Raw genomic sequence first — 22,837 nt, 5'->3', positions numbered from 1 at the left:
GTTGACTTACAATTTTTTTTTTTTGTATTTTTTTTTTTTTTTTTTTTTTTTAAGATTAACTTCCCTTAGTTGTTACTATAAATAACTTATATTGTAACTTTTTTATAATTGACCGTAGGGAAAAACCAAGACCACTTTTCTGTGGTACAACATAGTTGTTACTTTCTAATTTTAGGTGTATTTTAAGGTATCTCTACCTGGTAAGGAGTTTTTTTGTGGACTTAGAAAAACAAAAGAATTACAATGATTACTAAACAACCACAAAATTAAAATTACATCTGCAAATACAGGTGCTAGAGTAAAGAAATTTGCTTTGACGGGCGTATATTGTGACATTCTGGCACTCTTGTTTATTCTTATGAAAAGTGTTGAAAACCTGGTTTCGTGGCATTGCCGCGTTTCTTGTTTTTAGTTTACTTTACAGCTTTGATACCAACTTCATAGTTTACATTATACCTTTGATACCAACTTTTGGATTGAAACCAAAATTATAATTTATAGTTTACTTTGTATCTTTGATAACATCTGATAATTTACTTTGTGTCTTTGATATCAACTTCAAACTACTGTCAGGTTGTAGTTTACTGTGTATCATTACCAACTTTATTATTTACTTTATATCCATTGGTACCAAGTATATACGTTACTTTGTGCCCATTGATATCAGTTTTGTTAATTAAGAAATAATATATCTCATTTAGTGATTTGTTGCTGAATAAATCATTGTTTGGAGTTCAGATGTGAAGGAATTATATCACGAGGGCGCAGCCCGAGTTATATAATAATACACATCTGAACGACAATGATTTTATTCAAGAGCAAATATCGATTCTAACACGATACCAAGGACTTTAAAGTACATCCTTGATGGCATTCATTAAATATTCGCCCATTTTCAATTGGTTTCTTTTCCCGGGTGTGGCTACGTCGTTTAACTCTCTGACGTAATAATTGTGACGTCAGAACAGTAAATTGTTGTATAATAATTCACTGTTTTCAGCCTTCTTTGTTTAATAGGAAAATGAATCGGATCATGTTAGAATTGTAATTTTGATATACCAAAGTATAGTTTACTTAGTATCTTTCTGTTGACTTTGATATTATACATACGTACCAATCAGTATTGCTATCCAAAGAAACTAAAGTATATTAAGTTAATGACATGTAGGTTCAGTATGGGCAATACAAGAACAAAAATAAAGTATCAGATTAAGTTCCAAGGATACAAAGTAAATTAATAAGTTGATATCAATATTGGCATAAATGTATATAATGAACATTTTAGTTAAGTTTTACAAAGGAAGGACGTCAGAGGGTGTAAATTACAGTCTTCAATACAGTTTTTTTGTGTGTCTTTTACAGAATCCAGGAGATGACTTTTATACAGTGTTAGTGTGACAGGAAGATATGTTGACTGTCTTATAGATGGAATAGTCCTAGTCCTTTGGAAGAGGTAAACTGGTGTATTTAGTTGTTATACTTTATATGCATCACACTATTTAAAATAGATGAGTGATTCTTAAAATTTTGATTATAGTAGTAAGATGAAATGCAGTGATACTGTACATCACAGGTTTACAATTTCCCTGCTTCTTGAAGGACACTTGCATGCCTCATGCAATCCAGGCCTTGCAAAATTTCATGAATGTTGGGCACATATATATCAGAGTTTTATGTCTGAAACTTAGACTTTAAAATGCGAAATTGTCTTATAAATCTGCATGTCTGTGATGATACTTCGCATGAAGTCATTTGGGGCATTGAATTCTTCATGTGAGGCAGCCATCCAGCCGGCTTGCGGAAGGTCGGTGGTTCTACCCAGGTGCCTGCTCTTGATGAATTAATGCACGGACGGGCACCTGGGGTCTTCTCCACCATCAACGCTGGAAAGTCGCCATATGACCTATAATTGTGTCAGTGTGACATAAACCCAACAATTTTTAGCTCACCTGAGCACGAAGTGCTCAAAGGTGAGCTTTAGTGATCACCCTGTGTCCGGCGTCCGTCGTCGTCCGTCGTCCGTCCGTCCGTCCGTCCGTCCGTCCGTCGTCAACAATTTGACTGTTAACACTCTAGAGGTCACATTTTTGGCCCAATCTTTATGAAACTTAGTCAGAATGTTACCCTCGATAAAATCTTGGACGAGTTCGATATTGGGTCATCTGGGGTCAAAAACTAGGTCACCAGGTCAAATCAAAGGAAAAGCTTGTTAACACTCTAGAGGTCAGAATTTTGGCCCAATCTTAATGAAACTTGGTCAGAATGTTACCCTCAATAAAATCTTGGACGAGTTTGATATTGGGTCATCTGGGGTCAAAATCTAGGTCACCAGGTCAGATCAAAGGAAAAGCTTGTTAACACTCTAGAGGTCACAGTTTTGACCCAATATTAATGAAACTTGGTCAGAGTGTTATCCTTAATAAAGTCTTGGACGAGTTTGATATTGGGTCATCTGGGGTCAAAATCTAGGTCACCAGGTCAAATCAAAGGAAAAGCTTTTTAACAATGTAGATGCCGCATTTATGACTATATCTTCATGAAACTTGGTCAGAATGTTAAACTTGATGATCCTAAGGTCAGTTTCGAATCTGGGTCATGTAGGATCAAAAACTAGGTCACCCGGTCAAATCAAAGGAAAAGCTAATTAACACTGTAGAGGCCACATTTATGACCGTATTCTTAATGAAACTTGGTCAGAATGTTTATCTTGGTGATCTTTAGGTCAAGTTTAAATCTGGGTCAGCTGGGATCAAAGACTAGGTCACTAGGTTAAATCAAAGGAAAAGCTTGTTAACACTCTAGAGGCCACATTTATGACTATATCTTCATGAAACTTAGTCAGAATGTTAAACTTGATGATCTTTAGGTCAGATTCAAATCTGGGTCATGTTGGGTCAAAAACTAGGTCACGGGGTCAAATCAAAGGAAAAGCTTGTTAACTCTCTAGAGGCCACATTTATGACTGTATCTTCATGAAACTTAGTCAGAATGTTAAACTTGATGATCTTTAGATCGAGTTCGAATCTGGGTCATGTTGGGTCAGAAACTAGGTCACGGGATCAAATCAAAGGAAAAGCTTGTTAACACTCTAGAGGCCACATTTATGACTGTATCTTCATGAAACTTAGTCAGAATGTTAATCTTGATGATCTTTAGGTCAAGTTCGAATCTGGGTCATGTCGGGTCAGAAACTAGGTCACGGGGTCAAATCAAAGGAATAGCTAGTTAACACTTTAGAGGCCACATTTATGACCATATCTTAATGAAACTTGGTCAGAATGTTAATCTTGTTGATCTTCAGGTCAATAGGTCAGGTGAGCGATACAGGGCCTTCATGGCCCTCTTGTTTTTAAAAACTTCGCATGAAAATGCATTCTATAGCTTCAAACAGCTTGGCCAAATCACATTCATGTAAATTTGCTAAATTTGTAGTTCTTAAGTGTAAGGCTCTAAATTCACCTTAGATGCAGCTACTGTCTGTTCGAATAACCCTCTAATATATGGCATGTTTCATGACAAAACCTGTATTAGTGACAAAAAGTAAAAATCGAACAACAAAATATGAAGAAGATAATTTTTTTTCTTTCAAATGTGAAAATTTGAAGAAATTATCTTCACTATTTCAAAACTTACAATGCTTAAGGATGTACCAGCGTTTTTTTTCAGGATATCCGCCATTTTGAAAAATGTTTCTTCGAATATTGCTTTCTAACAAAAGTTTTGCCAAAAATTAATGCTAAATAATTAAAATATGGCTAATAATGTACCGTTTAACCAAATATATTATGCTTTTTGCGAAAAAAAAATTTTCACCCTTATTTTTGGCTGGCATTTGCCTAAAATTGACGTAAGATTTACCATGGGGTAGGGGTAGGTAATTTCAAATATCTATTAAAGTAGATCAGCTTTGGTTTTGATATTTTTATGCCCCCGAAGGGAGGCATATAGTTTTTGAACCGTCTGTCCGTCCGTCGGTCTGTCAGTCTGTCGGTCTGTCAGTCTGTCCGCAATTTTCGTGTCCGGTCCATATCTTTGTCATTGATGGATGGATTTTCAAATAACTTGGCATGAATGTGTACCACAGTAAGACGACATGTCGTGCGCAAGACCCAGGTCCGTAGCTCAAAGGTCAAGGTCACACTTAGGCATTAAAGGGTAGTGCATTGATGGGCGTGTCCGGTCCATATCTTTGTCATCGATGGATGGATTTTCAAATAACTCGGCATGAATGTGTACCACAGTAAGACGACGTGTCGCGCGCAAGACCCAGGTCCGTAGCTCAAAGGTCAAGGTCACACTTAGACGTTAAAGGTCATTTTTCATGATAGTTCATTGATGGGCGTGTCCAGTCCATATTTTTGTCATTCATGCATGGATTTTAAAATAACTAGGCATGAATGTGTGACACAGTAAGACGACGTGTCCCGCGCAAGACCCAGCTCCGTAGGTCAAAGGTCCTAAACTCTAACATCGGCCATAACTATTCATTTAAAGTGCCATCGGGGGCATGTGTCATCCTATGGAGACAGCTCTTGTTTTTTTAGGCCTAAAAACTTAGAGAAAGCAGTATGACGTTGTTGTGCATGGCCTGTATATTTCATGTCATTTATGCTACAAATTATGCTTATCACTAACTAAACATATGGTAAATTTGAATATTTAGAAACAGTTTTCATTTACTTTACTGATAAAATATAACCTTGTATTTTTGGTTTCCTTACAGGCATTTTCTCTATACACCTCTATATTCTCATAGTGCATGGGTGCTTTGGAATTTCGGTTGCCATGACAACACAAATAAGGTAATAAGGTTTATTTGTAAAATATGGTAGAATTTGATTTGCCTTAGATAAGTTAATTACAGTAATTTAGTTTCTAGTTTCTGCAAGAATATAAAAGAAATAATTATTTTCGAGTATTTTAAACTTTATTATGCAGTAATAATATCATATCACTAATACAGGTTTTCTCATGGAGCGGTCCATATATATAATGGTGTAGTAGAATTAATTTTTAGCTCGACTATACGAGTTATAAGGAGAGCTATCCTACTCGCCCCGGCTTCGGCGTCAGCGTCTTTCCGCGTCCCCCACCTTGGTTAAAGTTTTTTTACACTTTCTCTTTTTTCAACTTATCTCTGTAATTACTTGATGGATTTGATTCAAACTTGAAATACTTATTCCTTATCATCATCCACATCATCTGACATAAGGGCCATAACTCTGGCACCAATATTTTATGAATTATCCCCCCTTTTCACTTAGATTTTCAGGTTAAAGTTTTGATGCACTTCCACTCTGTCTCTGTTGTTACTGAATGGATTTGATTCAAACTTAAAATAGTTGTTCAACATCATCACCCACCTCATATGACACAAGGTGCATAACTCTGGCATCGTTTTTTCATGAATTGTTCCCCCTTTTTACTTAGAATTTCAGGTTAAAGTTTTGGTGCACTTTCACTCTACCTCTGTTACTACTGAATGGATTTGATTCAAACTTAAAATATTGTTCAACATCATCACCCACATCATATGACACAAGATGCATAAATCTGGCACAATTTTTCATGAATTATTCCCCTTTTTACTTAGAATTTCAGGTTAAAGTTTTGATGAACTTTCACTCTGTCTCTGTTATTACTGAATGGATTTGATTCAAACTTAAAATAGTTGTTCAACATCATCACCCACACCATATGAAGCAAGGTGCATAACTCTGGCACCAATTTTTCATTAATTATTCCCCCTTTTTACTTAGAATTTTAGGTAAAAGTTTTGATGCACTTTCACTCTGTCTCTGTTATAACTGAATGGATTTGATTCAAACGTAAAATAGTTGTTCAACATCATCACCCACACCATATGACACAAGGTGCATAACTCTGGCACCAATATTTAATGAATTATGCCCCTTTTTGCTTAGGATACACTTATATAGTGTTTTGATACATTTTATCTTTACCTCTCTTATTACTTTAAGTTGATATTTTTGACACAGACTCAGGCAATATCTTCATCCACAATTGGAGTCATTAAACACTCCAGTGACAGCTCTAGTTTCCTCAGATGTGCCCAGTTTCACTATCCAGCATCGAAATAGTCGAGCGCACTGTCTCCTGTGACAGCTTTTGTTCTAAACATTCTACAATTTAATATGAGTCAATACTTAAATTCAGGCCATTAAAATAATTAACAATATTACTTTTAGTGCTTTTCTTCTACTGGAGATTTTATGGTTCTTCTAGTAAATGCTTTGTGGTTTCTTTATGTGATAATGATATTGAATGGAAGTAAAGGTAGGTCCCTAGGGCTTTAATATAGAGGATATCAAATGAGTGTAATTCAGTGCTAAAGTTACTGAACAAGCCTCTGGTGAGTGTCATAGTCTGTTATTCAATAAGTTCAATAAATTCAGTACTGAAACTACAAAAACTCAATATCATATTTCTAAAACAACTTAAAAACAATGAATTTTTCCAACCTTGAGTCCAGTACTTAAAAGCAATAAAGAGTGATTAGGATTGTTTTGAGCTTAAAAAAAGAGTTCCATTCTCTGGGTAATAAGTTAGTTAAGATAAAAAACCTTGATGAACTGAAGGATACAGTTTTGATGTCTCAAGATTACTATAAATATTACTTAGCGTAATATAATCACGGCCATGCAATATCATGCAGTATCAGTTTTATTGAGTCAGAAAAAGTGCATTTATAATGTGAATAAAGCTTGAAATTGTCTTCTTCGCTTGGTATTCCGTGGCAAAGTTAAGTTTGTATAATTCTCACCATAGAAACCATTATGATTTTTGTTTTGTAAACAACTTGTTTATGTATAAAAAAGGAAGAAAAAAAATCACAAATATTTTTTGTTTTTTGAGTAGTTAATTAATTAAAGAGTACTAAGTTATACAATTTATTACGGTGTATTAGTAATAACAAGGATATGACTGTCCAAGTTACATGCTCTGTGCACTGTGTTGGCCTGCATTTGTCAATTACATCTGTCAGAAGATTACTAATTGCCAATTAAGTGGTCAGTTTTTGGACATGATTTGCCCTTGTTGACATTCAGTTTGTTTCAAAAGATCTTAAAGGGCTGTTGTTTATTTTGCTTTAATGATATGTTGTTGTTGTTGTTGTTCAAGTGTGTTGAATTTGTTTTTATATCGGAAAGGGAAGCAAATAATAATCATGCTGTCCATCTGTGTGTTAGTTAGTGCATCTGTCTGTTTGAAACACTTATTTTCTCAGTTATAACTAAGATAACTAAAATGATAAAACAATTTCAAATGAAATGTTACACAAATATTAAGCATGTTAAAAAGGTGTGTCATGTGTAAGAGGTAAGTCTGTACCTCCAAGGTCAAGGACACAAGTATGGGAAAAATCATAGCATTGTGCCACCATGGCCACTCTGGATCCTGTACATCATACAGCTTCTAACCTCAGTGTGTGTTACTTGCTTTAGTTGTGCTAAACAACTATTGCACAGTTATCAGTTATACACACAGTATTGTGCTAGTGAGTGTGTATCTTTCCTGCTTTGTATTAAGTTCTTCAGGGTGAAGTTAGGTAAAGTTTGAAACATTTCTTTCTTGAGAACCCCAATCTCTCTCTTAAGTGCAAATGGTGTATAGGATTTTGGGCTAAAATGATGTTTATTGTTCCAAGATAATGGTGAAAACAGAAATTTTATTAGCTCGACTACACGAAGTATGGAGAACTGTCCTACTCTACCTGGCGTCGGCGTCTTTCTGCGTCCGCACCTTGGTTAAAGTTTTGATGCACTTTCTCTTTATCTCTGTAATTACTTGATGGATTTGTTTCAAACTTAAAATGGTTATTCCTCATCAGCACCCACATCATATGGCACAAGGGCAATAACTCTCACACCAATATTTCATGAATTATCCCCCCCCCCCCACTTTTACTTAGAATTTCAGGTTAAAGGTTTGGTGCAGTTTCACTCTATCTCAGTTATTAAATTACTAAATGGATTTGATTGAAACTTAATTAAAGTAGCTGTTCCACATCATCACCCACATCATATGACACAAGGTGCATCACTTTTGCACCAATATTTCATGAACTATGCCCCCTTTTTCCTTTGAATTATACTTATTTAATGTTTTGATACACTTTACCTTTATCTCTCTTATTGTACCCCCCGACAACAAAGTTGTAAGGGGGGTTATACTGGTTTCAGGTTGTCTGTCTGTCTGTCCGTAGACGCAATCTTGTGCGCACAATCTCTCCTTATCCCCTTGACAGAATTTAATGAAACTTCACACAAGTGATCAGTACCAACAGTAGTTGTGCATGGGGCATGTTAGGTTCTTTTAGACAAAATTTTTACAGAGTTATGGGACTTTGTTTTTTTGTCACTATACTATATACATAGACACAATCTTGTGCGCACCATCTCTCCTCATCCCCTTGACACAATTTCGCGGGCTTAGCGCAAAACGGTTGTAACTTATATGAAATAAAGAAGGAGTTACAACCGTTTTGCGCTAAGCCCGCGATTTAATGAAACTTCACACAAGTGATCAGTACCAACAGTAGTTGTGCATGGGGCATGTTAGGTTCTTTTAGAAAAAAAATTTGCAGAGTTATGGGACTTTGTTTTTTTGTTACTATACTATATATACATAGACACAATCTTGTGCGCACCATCTCTCCTCATCCCCTTGACACAGTTTAATGAAACTTCACACAAGTGATCAGTAACAACAGTAGTTGTGCATGGGGCATGTTAGGTTCTTTCAGAAAAAATTTTTGCAGAGTTATGGGACTTTGTTTTTTTGTTACTATACTATATACATAGACACAATCTTGTGTGCACCATTTCTCCTCATCCCCTTGACACAATTTAATGAAACTTCACACAAGTGATCAGTAACAACAGTAGTTGTGCATGGGTCATGTTAGGTTCTTTCAGCAACAAAAATTGCAGAGTTATGGGACTTTGTTTCTTGTTAACATACTATGTACATACAGTCTGCATATGCAATCTTGTGCGTGCCTAATCTACCAAACCCTTACACACAATTTAATGAAACTTCACACAAGTAATCAGTACCAACCCTAGTTGTGCATGGTGCATGTTACATTCTTTTAGATAAATATTCTGCATAGTAATGGGACTTTGTTTTTTGTTACTATACTGTATACATACAGTCTATATACATACAGTCCACATAATTATGCAATCTTGTGTGCGTCAAATTGCAATGTACTGTGTCAGTGCATGCGGGGGGTACATTCATCACCTTTAGTGATAGCTCTAGTTATTTAATACTTTTGACACAGACTCAAGCTATTGTCCAATATCGTCATCCACATTGGAGTCATTAAACACTTCAGTGACAGCTCCAGCTTCCTCAGATGTGCCCTTAGTTTCACTATCTAGCATCAAAATAGTCACTGTGTCCTGTGACAGTTCTTGATTCAAAATCTTCTTTTATCAAGTGCTTGAAGGAATACGTATTATAACAAAAATATCCAGACAACTTAGGGCATTTTAGCATGACATGCAATTTAGTAATGCATTTTAGTTTAGCTTAATTATAGCTCGCCATTTATGAGGAAAGTACAGATTTAAGTAGTGTTCTGTACTAAGAAATTTAATAAATTTATTAAAATTACTGTCATGCAATAGATATTAATATGCCAACAATTAATGTCCAATTAGTAAACCGACAGATGAACCTTCTATGCTGACAGATATTATATAATATTGTCACAGATATAGGTCATCCATTGACCTCTGAGTGCAGAGTTCATAAGAGGCCATTGCCAGAGGACATAATTGACATAGATTTCTAAAATCCAGTATTCCTCTCTGTGAGTATTGACATAGCCATTAATTTCACAAGAGAGGGTAAAATTCTTCTTTGATATATATTATTATACATAATTATGTTTATGAGCAAAAAGTTTGCTGACCTCCAATCTTTTGCCATGAGTTAATTTAGTCTTACAAGGAATTATTCCTTTAAATGTTAGGAAACCATCCTGGTGGCTTAGGAAGATCCATGGATGTGCCATGATGTCTGCTCCTAATGAGGAATATCACAGACTTCCTTCACCATTAAAATTCTAAAAAGTCACCTTAATTTTTGGTGCTACTTGAAAGTAAACAAAATAAAACAGTTCCAATAGAGGTGTGCACCATAACACATACTGAGTGTAAGCGTACCAGATCAGTCACCATCATTCAAACACCACTGTTCAAGAACAAGTGTTGCAGTAACAAAATCTGTTCAGTATTTCTGTAATGGTGCTTTAATAGACACTTTTACTGTCTTAAATGGGAAATTTGTAGGAGAAAAAACACTTTTCTGTTAGCTGATGTTAATCTACTGTGTCTAAACCAACAATATCAATGGAAGAAAAACATCAGTAAAATCATAAAGATCAACAGCATCAACCATTAGCCAAGAAACAACTTTTTTTTACAATATTGATAAATGCTTAAGGCAAAACCTGTCAAAATCACAACATGTCAATCTCCTTATTTCACCTGGCAAATTTCTGACTAAATTACAACTCCAAAGTGCACAACTTTGATCACATGACCTCTCTTCTGATCGAGGTTATCCAGGTGCTTGCACTGCAGAAGACAGCTGGTCAATGTCGTGAAGGTGCATTCATGTGTGCAGTTAATTAACTCACTGTGATATGTTGTGTTTTCTTTCAATGTGGATAATTAACTGATCAATATTATTTTTTTGGATTCTGAATAATTAAAGTGTTGCCTTTTTTGAAAATATTGGGATGTACATTAAGGCTGAGGTAATCAAATGAATTATCTTGATAAAACACCCACAGATATTTCTTTTTTTATTTGTCATTTTATTCTAATTAATTGATAGCTTTAATAATTGTGTTTCTCAGGAGGGACACAGTGCAGATGACAACTTACTTCTGTTTTGTTGATTACAGATCTAAGATTTTAAGATAATTATCAATTAGTCAATCACGAATATTATCAGTAAGTCAATCACATTATTTCTAGATTGCATAATAACTCTGCCAGAAGTTTTGTTTGGAATGTAGGTTCCTACCATTGTATCATTCATCCTCACAAATTTACTTGTACATATATTTAGTAACAGCCTTTTACAGTAAGTGTTTACCAGTAAGATACGGCATAGAACGTTTCTAACTAAATTTTGGATACATAATAAAACAAAAAAAATCAGGGAAATGCTAAATTAATTTCATAAAGAGGAACTCTGTACTTACCTTTAAATTGTAGTTGGTTATAAACCAGGATGAGTTCTTTGAATTGTTAGATTCTCCTGCTGTTAATTTAGGCTTAGGCTCTTTAACAGTGATGAAATTGGAAATAGGAAATGAAGTTTAAGAGGCAACCTTTACTTCACTTTAAATGATGAAAATGACAAAAGAACCTGCTTTCAGTAAAAGCACACTTAAGCAAACACTTTCTCTTCAGTGGAATATGACATTACACTTGCTTGCATAGAAAATATTTCCATACCAATATCCATAGTAAGGTTTGGTATATTAGTCTGAATAGAGATCTATATGTAAACAAGCCTTTCAAGGCTCTATGATTTCTTTAGTTCTATTCTGTTTCGTACTTGTGATATGTTTCTTGTCTTTTCAGAACTAAACTCTGCAAAAAAATCATTCAACAGGAATAAACTAGAGATATATGTAAAACTACTGCTCAGGTTAAAGTCCAAATAAGTACAGCAGGTTAAAGTCCAAATAAGTACAGCGTAAAAAAACCTTTTGACAAAGAACTGTAATTACCATAACTCAACTAAATTTCATTAAATTAGAAAATACCAGCAATAAGCAAAAATAGATTTTTTGAAATTCAACAAGCTAAAGTAATGCCATTAAAGGATCCTTTATATAGAGGGATATAACACTGCCAACAGCATTATTCTAGAAATGCCAGAAAATTCTGCAAAAAAAGTAGGTTGGGCACTGATCATTCCAATAAAGTTTAGTTAAAATCAACATTAAATGTTCAAAAAGTATTTTTATCAAACATAGCATGCCTCCTACCATATCAATAATTTAACATAATCTAAACTGATTACAGATAATTTCTATTGAGAAAATTTTAAAACCAGGTGTTTTAAAAATGATAAAGGGCGGGGCGTATGTTCTCCGTGACTATTTGATAAACGACATTGTGTCTGAAATCATTAGTCCTCCACCTCTGATTCATGTGGGGAAGTTGGCAGTTACTTGCAGAGAACAGGTTTGTACTGGTACAGAATCCAGGAACACTGGTTAGGTTAACTGCCCGCCGTTACATGACTGAAATACTGTTGAAAAACGGCGTTAAACCCAAAACAAACAAACAAACAAAAATGATAAAATCAACTTGAATAGACATTTTTAATGGGATGGAACAGATAAAGTTAATAATTAATTTCAGTTTTGTTAAAGAGCTATGTATTGATAAATTTTAACTTGTATTATTACAGATAAGTGAAGACGAAGAGCCCGATGTTAGCATTGCTGTTACTGAGGAAGTTTCTAGCTCAGCAGATGATAATGTACTTAACAAGGAGAATGATGTAGAACAGTTGGTAAATATACTTGTCACTGCTTGTCTTCTGTTTAAAAGTTTCATGTATTTGTTTTGAAATCATCTGCTAGTGTTCCATTTAAAGCAGAAGCTTTTGTATGTAGAGGAAGCATTTAGCTTGCCTGATGAATCTGTTGTCAACTCGAGGAGTTCGGTAAATACAGTCTCTTGTTAGCAAGAAGCAGGTTTTAGGTTGCCGGATTACCCTGTAGTCAACAGCAAGAATGATGTTGAACAGTTGGAGAATGAAACTTGTTGCTAAAGCAGTTCTTTCAGCTTACTTGGTAACACTATTTTTAACAGTATATTTAACTTGATATAGAACAATTGGAAAATATACTTGATGTTGTTGGAACAGGTACCCAATATTTGTGGTTAAGGTTGATGGCTAGATTTATTTGTCAACAAGGAATGTAAATAAAGCTTATTATGTCTCCCACCACACAGTGATGTGGGAGACATATTGATTTACTCCACAAAGCTTGTCCGTTAAGTCGAACATTTCTCATCCGATCTTCCCCAAAACTTCAACAAAATGTGTCTGCCAATAAGTGCTTGGCCAAGTTCGATAACTACCCAAAAATCGGCCTAGGCATTTTCGGAATTATGGCCCTTTGAATTACCAAAAACACTCAGATTTCTTGCGCAGTTTTGCCCCCAAACCGGCGCCGTAGTAGTATAGGCATCCTTTTGGTGTCAAGAAAGCACATGCACATGTGGATTAAGTACTAAACAGTATATAAAGACTGACTTACTATTTAGATGATTAGGCAGTTGTGGGAGATATGCGCTTTTCTCAAAAGCATCTCTAGTTTAAGTTCAAATTTGTTCTGTAGCACTTTGTCCAAGTTTATTATTTTGTAACATTTTGTCCAAGTTTGTTCAGATTTAGTCCAAATTTGCTTAAGTTTGTTCTGTAACATTTAATCCAAGTCTGCTCTGTTATTTAGTCTGAGTCTGTTCTGAAACATTTAGTCCAAATCTGTTCTGTAACATTTAGTCCAAGTCTGTTCTGTTACATTAGTAGTCCAAGTCTGTTCTGTAACATTTAGTCCAAGTCTGTTCTGTAACATTTAGTCCATGTTCTGTAACATAAAAGTCCAAGTTTCATTCAGTCTGTTCTGTAACATTCAGTCCAAGTCAGTTCTGTAACATTTAGTCCAAGTCTGTTCTGTAACATTTAGTCCAAGTCTGTTCTGTAACATTTATCCATGTTCTGTAACATAAAATTCCAAGTTTCGTTCAATCTGTTTTGTAACATTCAGTCCAAGTCAGTTCTGTAACATTTAGTCCAAGTCTGTTCTGTAACATTTAGTCCAAGTCTGTTCTGTAACATTTAGTCCAGGTCTGTTCTGTAACATTTAGTCCAAGTCTGTTCTGTTACATTTAGTCAAGTCTGTTCTGTAACATTTAGTCCATGTTCTGTAACATAAAAACTCCAAGTTTCATTCAAGTCTGTTCTGTAACATTGAGTCCAAGTCAGTTCTGTAACATTTAGTCCAAGTTTGTTATGTAATATTTAGTTCAAATGTGTTCTGTAACATTTAGTCCAAGTCTGTTCTGTAACATTTAGTCAAATCTGTTCTGTTACATTTAGTCCAAATCTGTTCTGTAACATTTAGTCCATGTTCTGTTACATAAAAGTATACATGTATCTAAAGGTTTTAAGGACATTCTAAAAAAGAAAAGGTTAGTTTATTCTGTATTTTATTAGACGTTTCTGTTTAAGATGAAAGTCCGGAGCTTGTATCAAAAAATTATTTCTAATGGAGGTTGAGTAGAATTACATTTTAAGATGTTATGTTTTTGTTTTGCACAAACGGTATGCTTGACAAGAAGGTCTGTACTCCCAAGGTCAAGGTCACAGGCAATTTACCTAACCCTAAGCCCTAACCCAAAGGCAATTTAGGGCACTCCACTCTGAGGGTACTCTCTCTTACTGCAGACCTCTCTTGTTGTTGTATGTATATCTGTATTTAGGCATTGAATAAGGGTAGATGCATTTTCAATGAAAAATTATTTGTTGTAGATACTGGTGAAAAATGTTTTTAATACCATAATTTATATTCATATGTATACTTAAAATATGTAATAACATGCTTGTTGTAAGACAGTAAAGTTTTATAGCAACATTCCATAGTAAATCCATATATATCTTTATTGTTATTTTTATACCTCGGAGAAGAAACTCTGGCACTAAATGATCACGAGTAACTATTTACCCCGTGTTAAAAACATATAAATTGTACCAATTTTAAATGACTTCTTGTGCGACGGAGTGAATCGTGAATGAATGGGACAAAGGCGACAATAATTGGCCACGCGACCGACACACGCCAGATGCAGTACTGTTTTCACTAGTTTAAAGATTGCTTAATGTACCATCCCAGGAAAATTGGCCAAATATAACCATTGAAATTTTCTTAATAGCTTTAAAATTAGGTTTGATATCATAAAAAAAATCTTGATTTGATATAGAAAAGCAGTGACTGGTCAACATCTTTTGAAATCTCATATCTAATTTGTTTCTGGTGGAAGTTTGTGTTAAAAAACTATTTCTGAGCTTGAGGATTTTTTTTGGTGAACTTTTTAGATAAAATTAGATACACAGAAAATATTCTGGATTTATAAATTTCTGGATTTTATCATATTGAATTTTAAAAGTTGACAGTGGAAGTTAAGACATAGCTTCAAATTTGGTTGTATCGGAGAATCTCTGTCGGGATTTTATTGGCTTTTATTTCTGGCATTGAACATCATATTGACTTTCATTGGTGTGTCATTTTTATAAACACTGTACCTTGTTTGGAGGGCTGGTGTTGTATTAATAGTTTTAAGTTTGTTTTCTCTCATTGCTGGCTGCAAAAAGTGCATTTATAATAGTTATTGGAGAATAAGTATGTTTCTAAATTTGGAGGAATATTCAAAGTGAACAGGTGTGTTGATTTTTTTGGTGTTTTTTATTGCCTTTATGTATAATTTTACCTGGATAAAATTATTGCCATGGGATAAATCATTGATGAATTACGACCACAAATACGAAATAGGAAAACCCTGAAAACACAAAATTAGCGGAAGTGATTCTATTATATTAGGATATTAATTTAGATAATAAGAAGGAGTTTTTGCAAGGAAACTTAATGTAATTAGTATACTAGTAGTAAAATGAAGATGTCAGCTTAATGTTAAAGGTTTTGTATAGTTCTTGAAATAAAGATTTTATTTAAAAGTCAGTTTTTGTTTCATTTGAAGAAATATATAATATATGGCATGTAATGTTTTTCATCTTCATTCTAATGTATATGAACTATAATTTCTGTTAGAGAAAAATGTTTTGGCTACACTTTTATTTGAGAATTTTAATTTTGAAACTGTTATCATGTAACAGAAATTTAAGGTTTCCAAAAACAGTAAAAAAGGAAAAAAAAACACAACTTATATGTATTATATGAAGGATATTTGTTTGTTTCATTGGAAGATCAAAATCGAACACAATATACAATGAAAAATATGTTGACCTGCATGTAATACATGTAAAACTTAACATATTTACATTTTCTTTTTATTCTATGTCTTTACAATGGTTTTAACCAAATTTTACCTATTTGGCCCACATGACCAGTGAAAAATATATTTCTTTTGCTTTCTGTGAAATTACAAGATATATTTCACTGTAGTACAAAAGAGATCTATAAAACTATGCATACAATGTTATATTTATGCTTCTGATAAAAAGACTGAGTTCCTGTAAAAGTGTTACAGATGAAATAATATGCTTATACACACGTCTTGCTTTGTACTAAGAAGTACTTCAGCCCGCCCGCTTAGCTCAATAGGGAGAGCGTTGGTCTACGGATCGCGGGGTCGTGAGTTCGATCCCCGGGCAGTTACTTGCGGAGAACACTGGTTTGTACTGGTTGAGAATCCAGGAACACTGTTTAGGTTAACTGCCCGCCGTTACATGACTGAAATACTGTTGAAAAAAAAATTGTTTTACACTAATTTCTGATAAATGAAGAACCGGATTCTGTAACTCTTGTAACAGAGCATGCCAAAAAAAATGTATATTAAACATTACAAGCAAGTATGTCACCTTAGAATATGTTTGTATAAATTTTAATCAGATTTAATGTGTTTATGTCCCTTTCTATTGGAGGTAGAGGCAGGATTGGGGTTATATTGTTTTTGTCTTGTCTGTCCAGCTTCCATCATAATATCAATTCATCCTTCTATTTATATTTTAGGTTTAACACTCTTCAGATAATATAATTATCATGTCTTTTTTACTGGTACATAGGTATTATTATAAATTAGTAGTACAATTATAAATTCAGACCAGTTTTAGCAAACTAATTTTGATATTTTGATGAAACTTCACAGCATTGATATGCAACCACACATACTATCTGATAATTTATCATTGAGTTATTGCCCTTTGATAATTTCAATTATGCAGTACACTATTTTTCCTCTATGACTAGTCACATTTTGATGAAACTGCATCAACAGGTGATGTGTGACTTTGATTTTACCCAAAGGTAATCACATATATTAAGAGTAGTTTGCCGCCTTAAGTAAATAGGAATTAAGTGACAACAATTGCATCACTGCCTACCAGTAATTATTTGAGTTGTGATGTTGTAAGATGAAACCGGGTACATTGTAAGTTTAGTCGCCCGCTTAGCTCAGTAGGGAGAGTGCAGATCTGCGGATTGTGGGGTCCTGAGTTTGAGCCCTGGGCGAGGCGTAATTGTTCTCCATGACGATTTGATAAAAGACATTGTGTCTCAAATCATTCGTCCTCCACCGCTGATTCATGTGGAGAATTTGGCAGTTACTTGCGGAGAACAGGTTTGTACTGGTACAGAATACAGGAACACTGGTTAGGTTAACTGCCCGCCGTTACATAACTGAAATACTGTTGAAAAACGGCATTAAACCGTAAACAAACAGACAAACATTGTAAGTTTCAAAGTTTCTAAAAAGCCTTTGCACCTGGCTTCAGACTTTGATTTAAGCCTGACAATATTGTCAAGTAATGGACTGAAACCAATTTTGATTAATTATTAATCATTATGGATGCTTTTGCATGAATATTTTACATGTTGTGCAGTTTTATGTTGTTATTGTTTGAAAACACATGTATACAATCGATGGTATAATGGAATCTGTTCTTAACTTCCATTTGTTGCCAGGTATGGAGGTCAGTTTACTGATTAGGCCATCTCAGTCAGTATTATTGGTAGAACAAAATAAAGCTTTTTTCTGTTTGGAGGTTAAGGGTTAAAATTCTGGACTGGGTATGACTGTTCTCTGTGATGATTGACTGTAGACACTAAGTCTAATTTTGCTGGTCCTCTGCTTTGATTTATGTAGAGAAGTTGTCATGCAGTTTCTTTCTGAAAATAAGTTTATAGTGGTAAGGAATCAAGGAACTGTGCTGCCTTACATATCTGAAATTTTGATGAGAAATGGCATTTAACTTACAAGACAAACAAAACGGTAATATGCGAGACAGATGGATACTATACTATTTTAAAAATTTATTTGGTTAAGTAAAATTTAATACATGTTGAAATCTACCATATGTGCTGTGTAAAAGCTCTCTCTCCCAACCCTTAGATGAATTTTCTAGCAAGTTTACTCAAATTCCAGAACTTAATTTGGATAAGAAAAAGTGCACACAGTCATGTTGATGTCTTCCATATATCCAGTATAAACATCTCCTGTTAAGTTTAGAACTTCATTTGGTCACATGTTGATATCTCTTATCTAAATATTTAGTATGAACTTACCTGTTGAACTTTTTCTCTTAGTCCATTCTTTATGACTCAGTGTTGTTCCTATGACAATTTTAATGGGGCTAGCACAAACAAAATCTGAATCAGAAAAAAGTATTTTGTATATTTTCCAGATGTTCCATACACCTAGTTTTGGTGAAGAGGATTACGATTTCCTTCAGGAGAAACCTGTCATTGGTTTAAAGCCATCGATTGGTCAGGAAATAAATGTAACAGACACGTCAAGTTTTTCAAACAGTTTTGACTTTGACTTCTCTCAAAATCTGCAGTTTTTCCGTCAGCAACAGCCAACGTTTCTGACGACAGTGTCAAGGTCACAGTATACCAACAGTATTAGTAATTCACAGCCGGTCAGCTGTCGACCACCACAGCAACAACAACAAACATTACAACAGCAGATATATGATTTGAAAACATCGGTGCCACATAATCAAAGACTTTACACAATGGCATCGCAGAGAGATTCTATTTTTGAATCTTTAGAAAATATAACTCCAAAGTTCCCGCCGCAGGATGTAGATATACCAGATATTAGTTCTGCTAACGGAACGGAAACAACATCGTCATCAGTCTTAAGTTCAGGATTTTCGTCCGGTCAGATGTACGGTCAATCAAACATGAACACTTCACCAAGGACTCATCCAGATATTGGGATGCATGCAGTGTTGCCTGCGCGTACAACAACGATGTCGCCGACAAGTTCCTCCGTATCAAACACATCTAATGTATCTGTACCAGCAGAAAGTAGCGAAGATAGTGATGATAGTGTACCACTTGCTCAGGTGAGAAGTCAGTTTTCTGGAGGAAGTGTTCAGCCTTACTAGCTGAAGGTTCTAGTGAATGTTTGGCATTCTATTTTAGTTTGTATTTAGAGACTTTTTCTCAACTTGGTTTCTAAGGGAGCAAATTTTCATCAAAGCTAACAGTTAACTTGTAAGCTAGGTTTATTCTGCAGAAATTTCAACCTAAAAGGTAAAAAAAAAAGAAAAGAAAAAGGGCAGGAAAGCATGTTTTTGTCCCGTCCCGTCCCGCGCCCCCCCCCCCCCCCCCCCCCCCCCCCCCCATGAGAGGTGGGGGCATATAAATTTGGTCTTGTCAGTCTGTCCATCCGAAGTTTTTAACACACCTAGCTCAAAAAATTTTTTGTTGTAAATTATGAAATCTTGCATGAGTCTTAATCATGATATGAACTTGCGCACATCTTATTTTTCGTCTGGCTCTGCCCCCTATTTCCAGAGTTATGGTCCCTGAAATAGTCAAAAATGCACAATTTCACCTTGTGACATGCCTAGCTCAAAAAGTATTTCATATAAATTGATTAAACCTAGCATGAATCTTTATCATGATATGAACTTGTGCACCTCCTATTTTACATCTGGCTCCGCCCCCCTATTTTCAGAGTTATGGCCCCTGAAACAGTAAAAATGCACATTTTCACCTAATGATGTGCCTAGCTCAGAAAGTATTTTATGTAAATTCATGAAACCTGGCATGAGTCTATATCATGATGTGACCTTGCACACTTGGCATGCTTCTTGAGAATCTTAGCACTTATTACAGAGTTATGGCCTTTGAAATAGCCAAAATAGTGATTTTTTCTTTATTCTCATAGCTCAAAAAATAATGAATCTTTTATATAAAATGTTTGTTGAGGCTATACCCCCTTAAGACTGCAGACATTTGTTATTGCCTCTTATTTGTGACAAATGTACCAGTGGGGTCACACCCTGAGTCCTACAGACACATTCTAGTTTTAATAAAAAAGATAAGGCAGACCTATTTGAAAGATTTTGCCTAAATTACATCTAGCAGACAGACCTATTCGAAATATTTTGCATAAATTACATCTAGCATTTAAATATAAAAATGCACATAGAAGCATGTTCTTTCCTTAAACTGCATCATTGCCAACGCTCTCCACACTACCAAGAAATCAGATTAGAAGATCCATTGATATTGCGAAGTCAGGTTTTACAGTTTGTCTAATTGCTCTTGTGTCTTCTACAGATGTTTGACATGCCCTTTAGGTAGATTATCAAAAATGAAATATTGTCCACGTAAATTATTTCTGAATCATCAATTATTAATCCATCAAATGGTGCCACTATCATTTGCAGACATCAGAATATTACTTTCAGACATCAAAGACCTGACTGTAAATTGTGAAGAGTCTTTTAACATTTTCTATTATGAAAATGTTCAGGTAGCTGTCAACATTTCAGCCTATTCTATTTGATGCACAAGGAAAATTCCTTTGATAATCAGTTGATGTTAATGAAGCAAAAGATCATGAAGGATATTACTTAAGTATCTTCAGAACTTGTTGATTTCAACTCTATTTAGTATGGAATGGGCTGGACAGCTTATTTCCAGTTGAGCCGAGCACAAATGTCATTTGTGCCAGTGTCCAGTCTGGCCAATACCATTTGAAACTCTTAACAGTTTAAGTAATCACACAGTAGTCGGGGTATCAGTCGCAAGAAGGAATTCGAACCGAGGTCACAAGGATTGTAGTCTAAACTGGCTGACCACTACCTTGTTTAAGCCTAGTATAGTCTTTTAGATAAAGTTCTAAATTGGTTCAGCAATAAAAAGAGTTGTAAACATTGTAAAATTTTACAAAAATGGCTGCTGATTCATTGGAACAGGGCTAGTAACTAAAAATTCTGTTACATAAAAAAGTTTTCATATTGTGATTTAATAGTATTTCAAGAAAAATTATCAAATTGCAAAAATTTAGGGAATAGGAAGAAAGTGTTTTTTCCAATGGTCAGAAGTGTTTGGCAAGAAAGGTCTATATATCCCTTTCTTTTTTCCAAAAAGTAACAAATATATATATTGTAATACTTACAGCATGCTAAAAGCGTTAATTTCTAGCAAGTTTTTACTAAGAAAAATATTAGGTATTCAAAGTACACATATACAAGATCTGTAACTCTATAACGGAGCTATAACAGTTATGGCACATTCTTGCAGGTTTGCTAATGACAGCTCCACTAATATTGTCTGTCCAATCCCCTATATTTGTCAATGTAAACAGATTGCCAAACTAATATTTTCAATTGTCATGAATACATGTTTTAATTAGTATGATTAATGGTGTGAAAGGGCATCCAAAGGATACTTGGGGCAAAGACATTTTTTATCCAATGAAGGATGTGGAGAAAAAAGATAAATTTAACCGTTTTGTGGACAGTTGAATATTGCCATTTATGCAGAGTATGACTTTGTGTTGAGAAATAACAAAAAATCTTTGTGTGCTATAATTTGAAAATTCATATTTGTGAAAAACATCACAGACACTTTTTTTGCATGCATTATGGGGTTCAGCTTGTAATGCAGTATTATACATTTTCATATATGGGAACAGGCAGGCTACGTTTGCAGAAGTTGTCTACTTTTTAATTTGTACATTTCTTATCCAGTTTTGATCAAACTTGGTCACAATGTTTTTTATGGGTATAATATCTAGGTCAAGCTCGAGAACTAGCAGGATCCTCTAAATCTGTTTGGAGATGTAGCCCTTGAATTACTCAAAATCGAGAAATTAACATTGTCTGCTTTCAGGTAACTTGAGCAGTTCTTATCTAATGTTCATCAAACTTGGTCGTAATGTTTATGGGCATAATATTATGTCAGTCAAGTTAGATAACAAACTAGATTATGTAAATCATTCTGGGGTTATGTCCCTTTATTCACTCAGTTTTAGAGCCCGCCCGCTTAGCTCAGTAGGTAAGAGCGTTGGTCTACGGACCTCTTGGTCGCGAGTTCGATCCTCGGGCGAGGCGTATGTTCTCCGTGACTATTTGATAAACGACATTGTGTCTGAAATCATTAGTCCTCCACCTCTGATAATTCATGTGGGGAAGTTGGCAGTTACTTGCGGAGAACAGGTTTGTACTGGTACAGAATCCAGGAACACTGGTTAGGTTAACTGCCCGCCGTTACATGACTGAAATACTGTTGAAAAACGGCGTTAAACCCAAAACAAACAAACAAACTCAGTTTTAAAAATTGACAGTGTCTGCTCTCAAACTTGTGTAGTTCTTATGTAATGTTCACCAAACTTGGTCACAATGTTTATGAATACACTATGTCAGCCAGGTTCAATAACCAGCCAGATTGTCTCAGTGGCTGTGAAGTTACAGCACTTGCATTACCAACAGTTTATAAAAATTTACAGTGTCTGATCTTTACCAAACTTTGTCACAATGTTTATGGGTATAATATCTCAGACAAGTAAGATAAAAAAACAACTTAAGTAGTTATCCAGTGTTCATAAAACTTAGAAGGTTTATGGGTATATTATCTAGGCCAAGTTTGATAACCGGTCAGATAACTTTGTTGCTCAGGTGTTATGGCCCTTGAATATTAAAGCCCAAACTAAAAAGAAAATGACTACTAGTAGAGTATTTTAAAAGTCTAAAGAAATTTGTTGTGACAGGCATATATTGTGACAGT

The 22,837-nt window shown here is 34.8% G+C and overlaps 1 protein-coding gene across 1 annotated transcript in view; it reads left to right on the top strand.

Moving 5' to 3' along the window:
- The first annotated feature begins 15,358 nt into the window (after positions 1-15,358).
- LOC123548876 (TOX high mobility group box family member 4-like) overlaps positions 15,359-22,837 on the top strand; it is a 41,556-nt gene continuing 34,077 nt past the window's right edge. Inside the window, exons 1-2 of the mRNA XM_045336494.2 lie at positions 15,359-15,511; positions 18,490-19,158. Coding sequence (XP_045192429.1) covers positions 18,490-19,158 — 669 coding nt within the window. The 5' untranslated portion in view covers positions 15,359-15,511. The remainder of the gene's footprint in view (positions 15,512-18,489; positions 19,159-22,837) is intronic.

Source organism: Mercenaria mercenaria, chromosome 6 (genome assembly GCF_021730395.1).
Source record: "Mercenaria mercenaria strain notata chromosome 6, MADL_Memer_1, whole genome shotgun sequence".
Lineage (NCBI taxonomy): Eukaryota > Metazoa > Mollusca > Bivalvia > Venerida > Veneridae > Mercenaria > Mercenaria mercenaria.
This window is presented reverse-complemented; position numbering and strand designations above follow the sequence as displayed.